General features: G+C 43.8%; 1 protein-coding gene across 1 annotated transcript; it reads left to right on the forward strand.

Moving 5' to 3' along the window:
* Positions 1 to 1,711: 1,711 nt before the first annotated feature.
* Positions 1,712 to 3,319, forward strand: LOC127306999 (small ribosomal subunit protein uS4m-like). The gene has a single exon (XM_051337696.2). The coding sequence runs from the start codon at positions 2,211 to 2,213 to the stop codon at positions 3,240 to 3,242; it is 1,032 nt and encodes a 343-aa protein (XP_051193656.1). The 5' UTR covers positions 1,712 to 2,210; the 3' UTR covers positions 3,243 to 3,319.
* The last annotated feature ends 9,657 nt before the right edge of the window (positions 3,320 to 12,976 follow it).

A 12,976-nucleotide genomic window follows, 5' to 3' on the forward strand; every position in this document is an offset into this window, starting at 1 on the left:
GGTTCAACCGACTATAAGAAGTTCAAGAAGGGGTCCCGGCTCGGGGGCGGGGGTATCTTACCTCTTTTCCTCTGCGTTCGTGACAAGCTAGTAGGCACTCTTGTTTGGGTTGGCTCATTCCCCCGGAAAACGAATATTAAGAAGATAGATACCATTCCGTCGATACTAGATTCATTCTTTCCGCGAGGGCCTCTGCTTCTCTCTGTTCGGTGGGAGAGTATGGTAGTTGTCCTTCAGCATCTCTCTCAGGCTCAATGCCATTGCTCGATATGATGCGAAAGTAAATTCTATACCAACGGCATCGTATAACAAAACAATAGCTCTTGTCTAGGGAAATGCAAAAAGTATGAGGCCATAACATCCGTACCAACACCGACGAACTGACCCGGTTAAAGAACAACCGCGTGCTCAATTCTTAGTTCTGCTCTTTAGCCAAAAGGGTAACGGAATAATTGCGCTGTCTATAGGTGGAGATGAGCTGACTCAAACGAATGGTCATGCCAATGACAAAAAGGACATCCACACTTAAGCTTATTACTCGATTACTGTTAGACCCATGTTGTATGCCCTCATTAGGAGCCCGCAAGCCACTCCTACCTCGCGGGTGATGCATTCCCTTCTCCAGGTACTAAAAGTGATAAATAGGCTCGATTCTCATAAGAAACATGCCACTGAAACCAAAGGAAGTACATATATATTCTTAGACGGAAGGGAGGGACTAGGGCAAGATAGCTTTATCACAGACAGGGCTGCATCGACCAATCGCTTTTCATTGAGAATAGGAACGAACTGCTTTCGTACTGATCTTTTGGATTCGCCGGCCTGCCTAGCCTAGGTTGTTGTATACTCAACTTGAGTTGGTTTTGTTCCTTCGCGGGGCACTTTTAATACTCAACTAAAGAGCAGGCGCCTTCCGGGGCCTCGGATCCAGAGGTTCCAGGAAGGAGGAAGGCTCGTTTCATTATCGAATATCGTGTAGAACTCACTTGCCCTGCCTTTTGCTAGGAATCCTATCGTTATGCTTTGGTCGGGTTATCCCATAAATCAAGGGCCCTACTATTCTATTATTTATTGTTCAGATCTGAAAGGACAGATAGAAAGCTTAAACCCAGCTTGGGGAGAAAGACGAATCTTGGCGAGAGTAAGGAATCGCACCCTTAGCGTGAGGGGAATAGCCGGTTTCCTTTCCTTAACTAGACCACCTTACGGTAGCTCGACTGGGCACGTCAACGTATGTATTCTGTCTTCCCAATCAAACATTAGTCATTGCAGCTATTTAATAAGTTCAGATGGGAAATGCGGATAAGCTTGAGAACAGACAGCTCTTCACTTTAAAATCCACCCCAGGTATCTCTACCTGTAGGCAGAGGGTCCTCGTTCTTCTGGAGATGCCGCTGGCGCTGCTGAAGTGGATTGGGATGGCTGCGCCAAAGTCTACTGATCTATTAAGAATTTGCAACATAAGCTTTAGTGCCTTGCTATGGCGAGGTCGTCTCCCCGCCAGAGTCGGTGAAGCTTGATAGTATCCTCGCATGAATTCACATACGTAAGATCCCGGTAATCTTCAGGACCATGGACATCGTGAACGAACTGGCCTCTCAATCCTGATGGTGGTACCCATTCTGCTAGTGCGAAAGCTGTTCCCGTTTCTTCGTGATCCGATCCGGTATCAGCGGATACTTGATTCCCTTCCGGCGAACAGAAAAGAGAGATACGAAGGAGTAATGACGAAAGGTTGATTGTTCGTATGTTCAGTGATGGCGAGCCTGGAACCAATCAAAAAAACCTGAAAGAAGATGCGTAGGCCTTCAATCATGGTGCAATGAATATCGTAGATAGAGTGATTTCGATCTCATATAGCTAGCTGGAGTCTTTCCTTTCAAAGTGAAACGATTTTCCTTTTACGTTGAGATATTTGAATTGGATTTTCTTTCACCACTACTATCGTAACGCACAGAAAACACTGACGTTTCCGCTCGCTTTCAACCACTGCCACTTTACCTGAGCACTGTGACGCAGTCGGTCAAGTATGGAGTTTCTGCTAGTATATCAAGGACTTATGAGAACTGAAAAGCAAAAAAACTAGGCAAAGGAATTCTCATAGTTCATTGAATTAAGGGAGGACCATTCGTGGGGGGTTCGTGGAAGAGTTGGGTTCGATTCCCTTTATACGCGATGTGGCGAAAAAGACTGATTCAACGAAATATGCCATGCCAGCTTTCAGATTTAAAACGTGTCGTCTACTTCCAGGAAATGTTCGGAACAGAGAACTTTCTCTAATCCAACGCCGCATTCTCCGAAGATTGAGGAACAAGAGGAGATCCATTAAAAGAAATCTTTCTCAGAGAGAAAATCTAAACAGTAACATCAAATCACAAACTACACGAAAGTTGTCCATTTATTATGGGGATTTACCCATAAGGGAGATGCACAGAGGAAGAGAACGAACTTCATATATCCCTTTTTTACTCAATCAAGAAACAAGATCGGACGTGATTCCGGTTCGTCTCCATTTTAGTGACACTCTTCCTCAAGCAAGGCAGCCGATAAGTCATCGAAGGGTTTGTTTGAATAATGGACTGGTAACCATTACTCATTTGAAAGTTTCCCACGGTGATCTAATATCTTTTAAAGAAAATGACGCGAGAACCCGCGGTGAAGAAATAAGGAGATCTTTCTATATCGACATATCAGTTGGAAAAATCGTAGGCAAATTCCTACCGGCCAAAATCTGGAGAAGAACAAAAACAGAATGGTTCCGCTTACTCACAACTCAGAGGGGATGCCGCTTACTACTCAAATCCTTATTCATTTGGATCTTAAAGGCGCTTGCCAATTTATACCTGCCAGGCAGCGCCTTCCTAGTAGGATTATTTGTGGGTCTATTAGCGGCAAGTTCCACCGCAATGGCCGCGGGTCCCCCCGACTGGATGACCGGGGATCCAAATGAGAGACTCCTCCGTAAGACCGAGAAGCAACTTCTAAAGGTCAGCGAGGAGTTGGATCAGGTGACTGCCCAAGCTGTGGCAAACGCACAGCTGTTCCCTTTGCCGTTACCGGGTACAAATGCGGCGGAGCAAGCTGACACCATCCGTTCCATTCTGGAACATGATCTGGATGGTATCCATCTTAATCAGCGAATTCGAAGAATCCGGAAATGGCTCCAACCGGGAGAAATCGATAATTCCGAAAGCCTATTCTGGGTCCAAATAATTGATCAACTCAACAGGTTGATGCCTTAAGACCCTTACTCGCACGCATATGTCTGAATTCTTTTTTCCTTTGAATTACTCATTTTTTTGGAATTTCGCACCGGAAACTTTTCTAGGAGAAGTTCGAATCCGTTCCGTTCGGATATTGATCGGTCTTGGTTTGACATGGTTTACGCGTTACTGGTTCCCGGAAGAGTCAATTTCTCCATTAGCTAAACCCTTTATTACCCTACCTTTGGACTCGTATTTTGTTTGTACACAATCAACGGAGGCCCCCCCGACATATGTTGCAACGTCTTCAATAGCATGCTCTTACTTCGTCTTTCCCTTAATAAGTCATCAAATTTGGTGCTTTTCGATCCCCAGTTGCTATGGGGAACAAAGGCTGAAATACAATAGAATCCTCCATTTAAGTGGTTCTCGCTTCTCCTTGTTCCTGCTCCTAACTCCTCCCCGGGTAGTTCCCAATGTTTGGCACTTTCCATACTTCGTGGGTGCAACATCAACAAATTCGCTCATGATCAAGTTACAACCTAAGATCTATGACTATATTATGTTAACTGTTCGTATTTTGTTCATTCCATCGGTATGCTCTCAGGTACCTGTAATTGTGATCTGTTTGCCAGAACCAAGGGGTCTTTCTGTGGAAACCTTCACGAGCAATCGTCGTTTTTTGATGGTTTTTCCGCTTTTCACAGCTGCTCTTTCCACACCCCCGGATATCTGGTGCCAAACCGTCGCCCCTTTCCTTATATATTCGATAATCGAGTTTGCTATCTTTGTGGCATTGATTGTACAAGTTCGTGAAGAGGGCTGGACGAGTAGAATGAGGGAAAGCGGCTCGATCGAGAAAAAAGAGGAGTAGACTAGCCCCCCTAGAACTTTGTTTGAAAGTCACTATCAATGAATTCCCGAGCAATTCTAAACCAACATATGCTCCGTATAGACGGAATCTAAGATTCAGATTTTCTATTGTGTGAAGAAAAGGTCTAGACGGAATCTAAGATAAGAACCTAACAAAAGTTTTGCGACTCCTCTAGGCGAAGAAAGGCGGGTCCCTGGCCCACCCTAAGTCAGTTCGAATCTGACGAGTCGTCTTACTCGTGTCTATTTTCTTCACGGAGACTCTGATCAAAGAGCAGAAAGGCAGAAAGCTGGTGTTTAGAGATGAGAAGTGGGCTATATCCCCAGGGGACTGAACACTTGTTTCATCTATGAAGAGTAGAGTAGCTATCTCGAGATGTCCATGCTGAGATTCAATGGTGGAGTTTGGAGCTTCGAACCTATACTGAGCTTTAGACGGATCTAGTTTTCAAGGCACGGGTTCAATTACTTTCCTTTGTTTGCTTCTCTGTAGTGGAGGTAGGTACTATCAACATCACTTATTTGTTACTCTGAGGTCGGAAGAAGGCAAACCAAGGGTTCCAATCCGGAGAAGAGAACTGGTGCTCAATGCCGTGCTCGAGAAAGGATTTGTCTTGATTTCGAATAGCCCCTTTCTCTCTTGGGCTCTCATGCCCCCTCGATGGTTGACGAGAAGATAAATAAAAGTAACCTGCCCAATCGACATACTTTTTGACCTCTATTTCCTGCAAAGCAGAAGGAAGCATAAACTAGAAATTCCATAAGAGAAGTCAGATTGGATGGTAGGAAAGGGCCTTTCATTTCAATGTTATGTCTCGTCCCTCTCTTTTTGCATCTTGTTCGACTAGCTTGCTTGGCATGTGTTGGTACCAGAATAGCGGTTTTTTTTTAGTAAAGACTTGACAGCGGGAGAGTTCAAGATAAGACTTGCTTGGTCAAGTATTGATTAGTAATCTTACTCTTTCGAGACCTCAGGCACAACCCCAGCCAGCGCACTAATAATTGAAGCAGCTGCTGAGTGAAGTTTCACAGGCGTGACTCCATCTTGAGTCAGTGACAGGAAAGGGCCAAGGCAGGAGCTGTACATCCTTGGTTAGGACTCGCTTCTTATAGCCTGCCTTTCCACAATGGTAATGAAATGATTGGTTGTTTTGTTCCAAACCTTGCATTCTGGTATAGCAGCTATAAGAAAGAGGTCAACTAGAGTGGCCCAGCCCAAGACAACCATGCTTAAATTCAGCGCCAGGCCTTTCTCCCATCCTCAGCCATACGATGCTACTTTCTAGAAAAGTTTTTTTGTCGGTACAAGTAATTACGAATGCTGCCCTGTGTTAAGAAGAAAAAGCCCTGTATGCCAAGGTGAAGGAAAGTCAGCCATTAGTTTTCTAGTGTTTAGTCAGCTGGAGCTCTTTCCCGGCCTAGAATGGCCTTGCCACTTGTGAGGAATCCATTCCTACCGCTTATCAAGCAAACCCTGTCCTGTGGTGAAAGAAAAAAGAAATGTACCTTCGCCCGGACCAGGACCTGGAAATGGAAAACAAACCTACTATAATACGAATCCTCTTCTCGGGGATCATAATGTCAAGTTGCTTTCTTACTCGAAAGCTGTTGCGCGGTACTCGAAAGTACTAAATAGATAGGCGCTTGGGCCAGGTACAATTGAACGAAAAGAAGCAAACTACCGTTGTTTTAGGAGGTATGGGAGGGCGGAGACCGATCGAGAGAAGCACACAAAAAGGAAAGCACTATCATTTCATTATAGTAGCACGGGCTATCGCCGTAGACTTTTTTCTCGAAGTCGCAACAAGAAGATCAAGCAGGGGATCCTGAACCAATACACTTCGACGATAGAGCTACTCAAACTGGCCTGCAAGCCGAGTAAGATGCCTTTTTCGGGAACTTTGGAAGGTCTTTACTTTTCTTTTTCGTGAGGATATAAATTTGCGATGCCTGTCATGATCGCGCTGTGAGAATCAGAATAGTAATTGGATGTCTTCCTACGACCCTCGTCCGAGATCCTTTCGATGAGTTCAGAAAGCACACGTCTTGAGGTATGCCGAAGCACAAGCAGTTAGTGAAGAAAGTTGGGAGAGATTCATACCGACTGTGATAAAAAAGGGTTCTTCAATCTGGGTAACATTCAATCCACGCTTAGAGACTTACTTTGTATGGCAACGCTTCGTTAAACATCCCACATCAGACGCCTACATTGTTCAAGTCAACTTGCCAGATAATCCTTTTCTATCATTCTAATTATATATGCGTAAGACTTTAAAGGGTGAACCCAAGACAAATAGGAAGATGATCTAATGATTGCTAGCAGTGAGAATCTCAAAATAGAAGAAGATAGCGTTTTTTCCTCCAATAGAAAGAGGGCTAGCTGCGCTTATTCCGACAAGGCTGAACATGAGTTGCTCTCAAAGGACTTGACTTCTGAAATCTCTATTCTACGTTTTTCAACTAATCCACACGAAAAAATCCTATCTTTCAAGCTTTCTCTCACTAACTTCGCCAACTGTCCTTCGCTCCAGATGGTCAATGTCTTCAGACTAGCCATCTGTCCTTGGCTTCTGTACCCTTCTTTCTAATCAATTTAGACCTTAAATGAATAGAACTACCCATTTTTTTCTATCTATATTGCGATGTCTCACTTGGAATGGAATGCAGTACGTTGATCCAGACTGAATGATGCACTTTGGGCCTTTAGGAAAGAGGGTCCTCGATCGAGAGAGAATCTGTAAATGATGCAAATGGTTCGGGAAATAGGTTCCTCAGAGCACACAATTCATTCATAAGCTTTGCTTTCTTTGACTCCAAAAAAGGATGATTCTATTCTCTTAAGAGTAGGTCGAATCCCCGTGAAAATGTTCCCGGGATATGAATGAAAATCTTCATCATCTTCTTTCGGTCCCATGGTGGAATGCCTTTATGCCAGCCTGTTCCCTAAGTAGGATAAGTTCATTGAGTTATTACAGGTAGTATTGCTCTCAAGCTAGGAAGGAAAGGTAATTTTTTTCGAGGCCTTCTTACTGCTTACAGTTTTAGGGTTCTGGCTTGAATAGGCCTAACGACTGCTAATTCCCGTCTTCCTCGCAATGACTGTTTCGGCTCAACTATAGCAATTCTCGTTTGAATAAGAGCTTAAAGTAAAGACAGACGTGAAAGCGAAAGTGGAATCCTCCTGCCCCGACTCTAACTCAACCACCAAGAGCGGCAGGAGGGCAATTCCTCTTCAAAGAAGCGAGCTAAAGAAGGACTATTACTACCACCGAACCCAAGGCAAAGCGAAAGAAGGTAAACCGAACCACAGCTACCTATGAGTTCAGAGTGGCCAAGAGGATGAATAGGTTATTATAATGACCATTGGAATAAGGAAGACTCGTTCGCTTTAAAGCAGCAAGACCGGAAAAAGTTCCTTCGCTAACCTGTTGGCTTAGTGAATAGTTCTGCCTTCATTGAAGAAGAGACCTATTTTCCACTTTCAAAGTCGATTCTATAAAAGCAAAAGCTAGGCCTTAATAAACTACAGTTCTTTCCAAGGAAAGAGAGAAAGAAGTCAAAAAGCGGGGGATCGCTAAGAGCTCCTCTTCCGCTAAGACCAGTAATCTAGAATCTATTCTTTTAAAGAAAAGGAAATTACCCACTCAACAAAGAGCGGAGTCGTTGTCGTGAACAGGATTCTTCCCACCCTTGGGAAGTAGGCTAGCAGAAAGAAATAGCTTTTCTCTCATCGCCATTTATGGTTATGGCCTGGTCTGGGGATTGACCCTACGGCTATGGCTATTGCGCTTATCAATTCAAAAATGAAAAGATTCTTATTCTTTGCATATATTCTATTCTTCTAGGGCATAGAATCTAGCACCCTCTTTTCTTCCTTCAAAGCAAGCTTCAATCTTTCACGACCGACTTCAAGTAGCCAGTATCCTACGTAATTCATTCTTCTCCTTGCTTACTTTTCAGGGTAGTCTCGGCTAATTCGGCTATTAAGCTAAGCCTTTGACTAGTATGGTATGAGTTCCTAAAGCAGTTCACCGTGTATTAGCTTCCCCCTTTGCTTTCCTGGCTTGGCCACTAGCAAGAACAGCAACCGACTCTACTTAATAAACTGCTGCCACTTCCGGGGAAAAACTAGAACTCCTAACTCAAACCTAACTCCAAAAATCGGCAATTCGTAATGCTCTCTTCCTTTCCAGACCCCTTTTCAGGAGCGGGCGTGACTCGATGAAATTCCAAGATCAACCATTCCCGAGGAAGACTTCGTGCGGAAGCTGCTAAGTGGAAGAAGTCCATAGGTTCAGTAAAGAAGAAGGAAGGCGTACTATAAGCTGAACAAACACATTTGATTCAACCGGCAGAAGTTCACGAGAAATTCAACTCCTTTGACTGCGCTAGTGAACTCTCTAGTTCTCATATATAAATAAAAAACGAATTCATTCAGTGATTTAGAGACAATGACAAATCATTTGTTGGTTGCGGATCATCTCACTCAACCACACTTCAGTGATTGAACATGGGTCGGTCCCTATTTGACAAGGGAACTTCACCCATTTCATTGACCTTCGAACCGCTCTTGCCCTCCCCTTTCACTTCCATAGTGGTCTTCTTTGGCCGGCCCACTCATTTCACTCTCAAGCTCTCTGAGAAGAGAGAATCCGATTCAAGATGTTTCGAATTCAGCCTTTCCTTCATGTTCGTGCTTTAAGTCAGTTCGTACTTTTCAGTATATAAGAGAATGACTGAACTCGCGTTGAAAGCTACTAAACAACGGCTGACAGAGACTCATAAGAGGGAGAGCGGTAGCAAAAATGAGATCTTTCGTCTAGACAGAAGAGAGATCCTTTCCTTCCTTTCTATAGGAAATGACTGATGTTGCTAAGTCACCTTCCGCTGCTCTTGCGTCATCCCTTTTCCAATTCTTTTTGTATGGCTCGGTTGCATCCGATTGATCGATCCCTAGTCACTGATTACATGCATGAGTTCTTTGATTCACTACTGACTTCTTCTGTGGAGCCGAGTTCGCCGACTGAGACTACTTGAAAAGAAAGAGCCCTCGACCAACCGATCTCACGACGATGAGTCACCCACATACTTAACAAAAAATGCAAATAGAAGAGCAAGTAAATCAAGCTCAATTACAACTCACTCTGATCAAATAGCACTCAGGTATAGGATTTCCAGCGGAAAGGTAGCCTTGCTCGCTTCTTTACCCTTGTACGCACAAATCTAGCTCATAGCAGCACTTTCGAGTTCGGTTACTTAAGTACAGAGATTGGAACAACTTAGCGCGGGAAGTCCCATATCTTGTCTTAGCCTCGCCTCACCTATTTCCTCATAACGAGATCAGAATGAAATAGAATGGAATCTAAAGTCTTAGCTAGATCAGGGCTACCACGTTCCCTCAGACGAAAAAGAAAAGAATACTAGACCTGTTGGACTCGCAAAGTAGGATCAGGCTTAGTCTACTAGAAACAGAGGAGAGCGAAAACAAAGTCAAAGGGGGAAGAGCTGTTTATGAGCATTTTAAGGCCGGTTGACAACATCCAATGTCTCCCACGAGGGTGTCTGAAACTCCAGTTTTTCTAGGCAGAGGTAGGTATAGCCTTTATTTAACACATTTTAGTTTGTAGGAAGATTCCCCGCTCTGAAATAAAGTCTATTTGGAGCTTCTTCCAAAGAGGTTGGGATTCTAGTTTCAATTGGATGTGTCCCGGTAAGATCGTTAACGACTGATATACTGCCTGAGACAGGGCATGCTCTCCCCAGTAAGTTTCGTTCATAAACTGGGCCGAAGATCTGACAGAGGTTGACTTGCTGGCTTGTGAGTTGCCAGCTCCGTAGTTGATTGCTAACCAGAGGATAGTGACAGCCAATATTCCTATTCCTGCTTGTGTGCTTGTTTGCTATTCTTCCTGTTCCTGTTACGAGACGACCTCGGCTCAAGCTGACCCCACACCGAAAGTCGTCAAGCAGTCTTGGGCTCCATCAATCAGTGAGGAGGAAACCAAAACCTGTTGGAGTTCCCCGCCATCACCTCGCCTAGATCCGGGGGTTCATACCCTCCTGTAGCAGAGATGTAAGTCGCAAAGGCTACTTGCCTGCCGAGGGGGGGAGAACTACCTAGTATCAAATTCACAAAGCAGCACATTTAGTAGTTGACATCTTTCTTTCTCGTTTTCATCGGAAAGGAGAGTTTTCACGTTAAGCAAGAAGAGCTACGAGTTGGAGGGCTATTTCACCAACCGTCACTTCTCCTTTGTATCTGCCGAAGACGCAAGTAGCCCAACGACAGGCTTGTGTGGAGTTGAATAGAGGTCTTTTGGCGAAACTGGGGGCTCTTTGTCTAAAGGAAGGGCAAAGTCAACAGGCCGATCCCTGTTTCAGAATTGGAAGAAGCAGTAGGAGGTTCACCATCAGAAAGGCATGGGACAACAAACTCTCTTAAAGCTTTCTTCGAATAAGTCTTTCGCTTGACTTGGCTCAACGGCTTTAGTTCAGTATTTCGTATGAAGCTTGAGTCAAGTCTAGTCTCATGCAGTGAAGATCGTCACGTCTCTCCGAAACCTATTGATAAGGAACGCGTTCAAGTGTATGGAATAATCAAACCTTTCACGTATTTGTTAACATAGCGTTGGACGATTGATTCCTCTCTTTCTCCATGGCCTGCTTCCCATAACTGGCCTTACTAAAACTTACGAAATGATAATTTGACCTAAATTTCCGGTTAACTGCTGACTTTCTTTGCTAGCTCACCCGAAACTCTGTCTTCAGGAGGAAAGCTTGCTTGAGTACCTTACTGGAAAACAAACCGCTTGAGCTGTAACCGAAACAGAAAGGTTTGATGAGCCGCTGCTTGCTCTCTAACTGCTCTTACCGCTTCTTCTTCTTGACCTCTGCTCACTGCTGCCAATGCTGTGACTGCCGCCCCTATCTCTAAAGCTGCGGATTACAGCTCCTGATTCAAGCAGTTCAAAGTCTGAAGTATGAGTCTTGTTTGTGACATTCAATTCCAGAATGAACATTCAAAGGAAAAGTAGTATGGGACAGCCTGCTGCTTGCTATTACTGACTGCGGCTGCCGACCGAAGAACTGAAGATCTTCAATCTATGTTTGAGTGCTCTTGCGAAAGAAAATAATTTCGAATGCTAAAATTACTTACAAAATAGGATAGGATCGCGGATTCCATATATTTTTCTAGAAAGAAAGATACTGTACTCCGCACAGGCTACACCGCATCCTTCAAAGCCATTTAATGCCTTCTTGCCTGCCTTCAGTTCATGCCTTCAGGCCGGCCTGCTCTTGCCTATGAATGAGATGCCTACTTCCCATTAAGTCAAAATACCTCAGACACATATTTTTGATAATACTTAGTTAGTTAAAGAGAAAGATAAAGATGGCTTTTGACAATTTTGTGAGTTCCCGAGCAAGAAAACGGATGCGCTAACGCGCAACGGCTTTCGCGCTAGTTGCTCAATCCGTTGCTTGTTCGGAAGAATCCGCAAATGAATATTCTTTATTTCCTCTCGGACAGGCCCTCTTTTTTCATTCGAATGTACATCTTTTTCGGTAATGATCATCTACAACTGAAAGACTGACGTCTTCCTCTACTCGATCCTTAGTTATACAATCTCCCTCCACCTCAATTTTTATGATCCTCATAGCCTTTTTTATTCGCGTCCTCCCCCTGGATCTATTCCTGCCGCGTCCACGTCCTCTGCCTCCAGCAACTAGAGCTGCATCATCTTGTTCATTATTGAGAATAGGCCTCTTCTCACACCGTACCAGTTCTTTTTGCAGTTGAATCTTCCCGTTCTGGCTTATTGAGTGTATAGATTCTTTTTGAAATGCAATCTATTCCCACGTCACTCTTCTCATAACATATCCTGTTCTCCTCACTTTGATTCTGGATTCACCGGTTGATTTAAGACGGGGTTCTATGCTTTCTAGCCCCATTTGACAAAAGTTAGCTTCCCCTATCTCTTTTGTAGGAATCAGATAGCAATGCTCATTCGTGAATAGCATTTCATGCTTCCGCTACTTCGTCGGAGAGATCCATGGAAACAAAAAAAAGAAAAGCGGACGGCATTGTTCATACGATAGCCGGAAAAGTAAGTTCTCCCGCCGGCTATTCAAAAAAGAAAGACTTACTTATTAATAAACTTCCTTTTATCGAGCATAATAGCTCTTATACGCTTGTACAGAGGAGTATAAAACAATGTATATATATATAGGTGCTTAGTATCCTACAAAAACATTAACATCCAAAGCACCGTAAGCTTGCTTTCTCTCCCGCTGACAGACAAAGAAAAGGTTTTTTTCTACTAGTCTATGGTAGGCCTACGCTAGTGGAATATATTTTTCGTTAGTATTCTAGCTTAGCTCTCTCTATTCTTTGCTTAAGCTATCGTGTCGTGTAGATGGATGGCATCTCCCTATTCCCACATCCCCGGATATGATTAATGCATGGAATTGGGTCATTCTTCAGCCCAAGATGCAAGCATTTGGACTCCATCCGAATATGGCAGTTGAACTCTTATAATAGGCTTGGCTCTGGAAAATGGGCTTATCTTGGGCAAAAAAAAACGAAAATAAAGAAGAGCTTCTTGTTTCCAAGCGGAACTCGAATGGGCTGCTAGCAGATTTGTTGGGGATGGCAAGTTAACACCGTGGGTAGGCTTGCCTTTCACTCGCTCTGGCACATTTTGGCGGAACGTCAACGTTATATATAGTGGAATTCTAGAGGTAAGTTAATGTTTTCACAAATCCAAATGGAAAAGGATTTGCTAAAATATGCAGATTAGAAGCTAGTATCTCCAGTTTTATGAGAGAAAGAAGAGGAAGAATCGGCGAACATCCTAGCCAAATGGTACTTTTGTCTCAATCCGATCAAAAACAAACATATT

This window comes from Lolium perenne, unplaced genomic scaffold (genome assembly GCF_019359855.2).
Source record: "Lolium perenne isolate Kyuss_39 unplaced genomic scaffold, Kyuss_2.0 unplaced35, whole genome shotgun sequence".
In the NCBI taxonomy this organism is placed as follows: Eukaryota; Viridiplantae; Streptophyta; class Magnoliopsida; order Poales; family Poaceae; genus Lolium; species Lolium perenne.

What these genes read in the sequence shown, in the direction of transcription:
- LOC127306999 (XM_051337696.2), top strand. Translation starts at nt 2,211, where the DNA reads ATGCCAGCTTTCAGATTTAAAACGTGTCGTCTACTTCCAGGAAATGTT.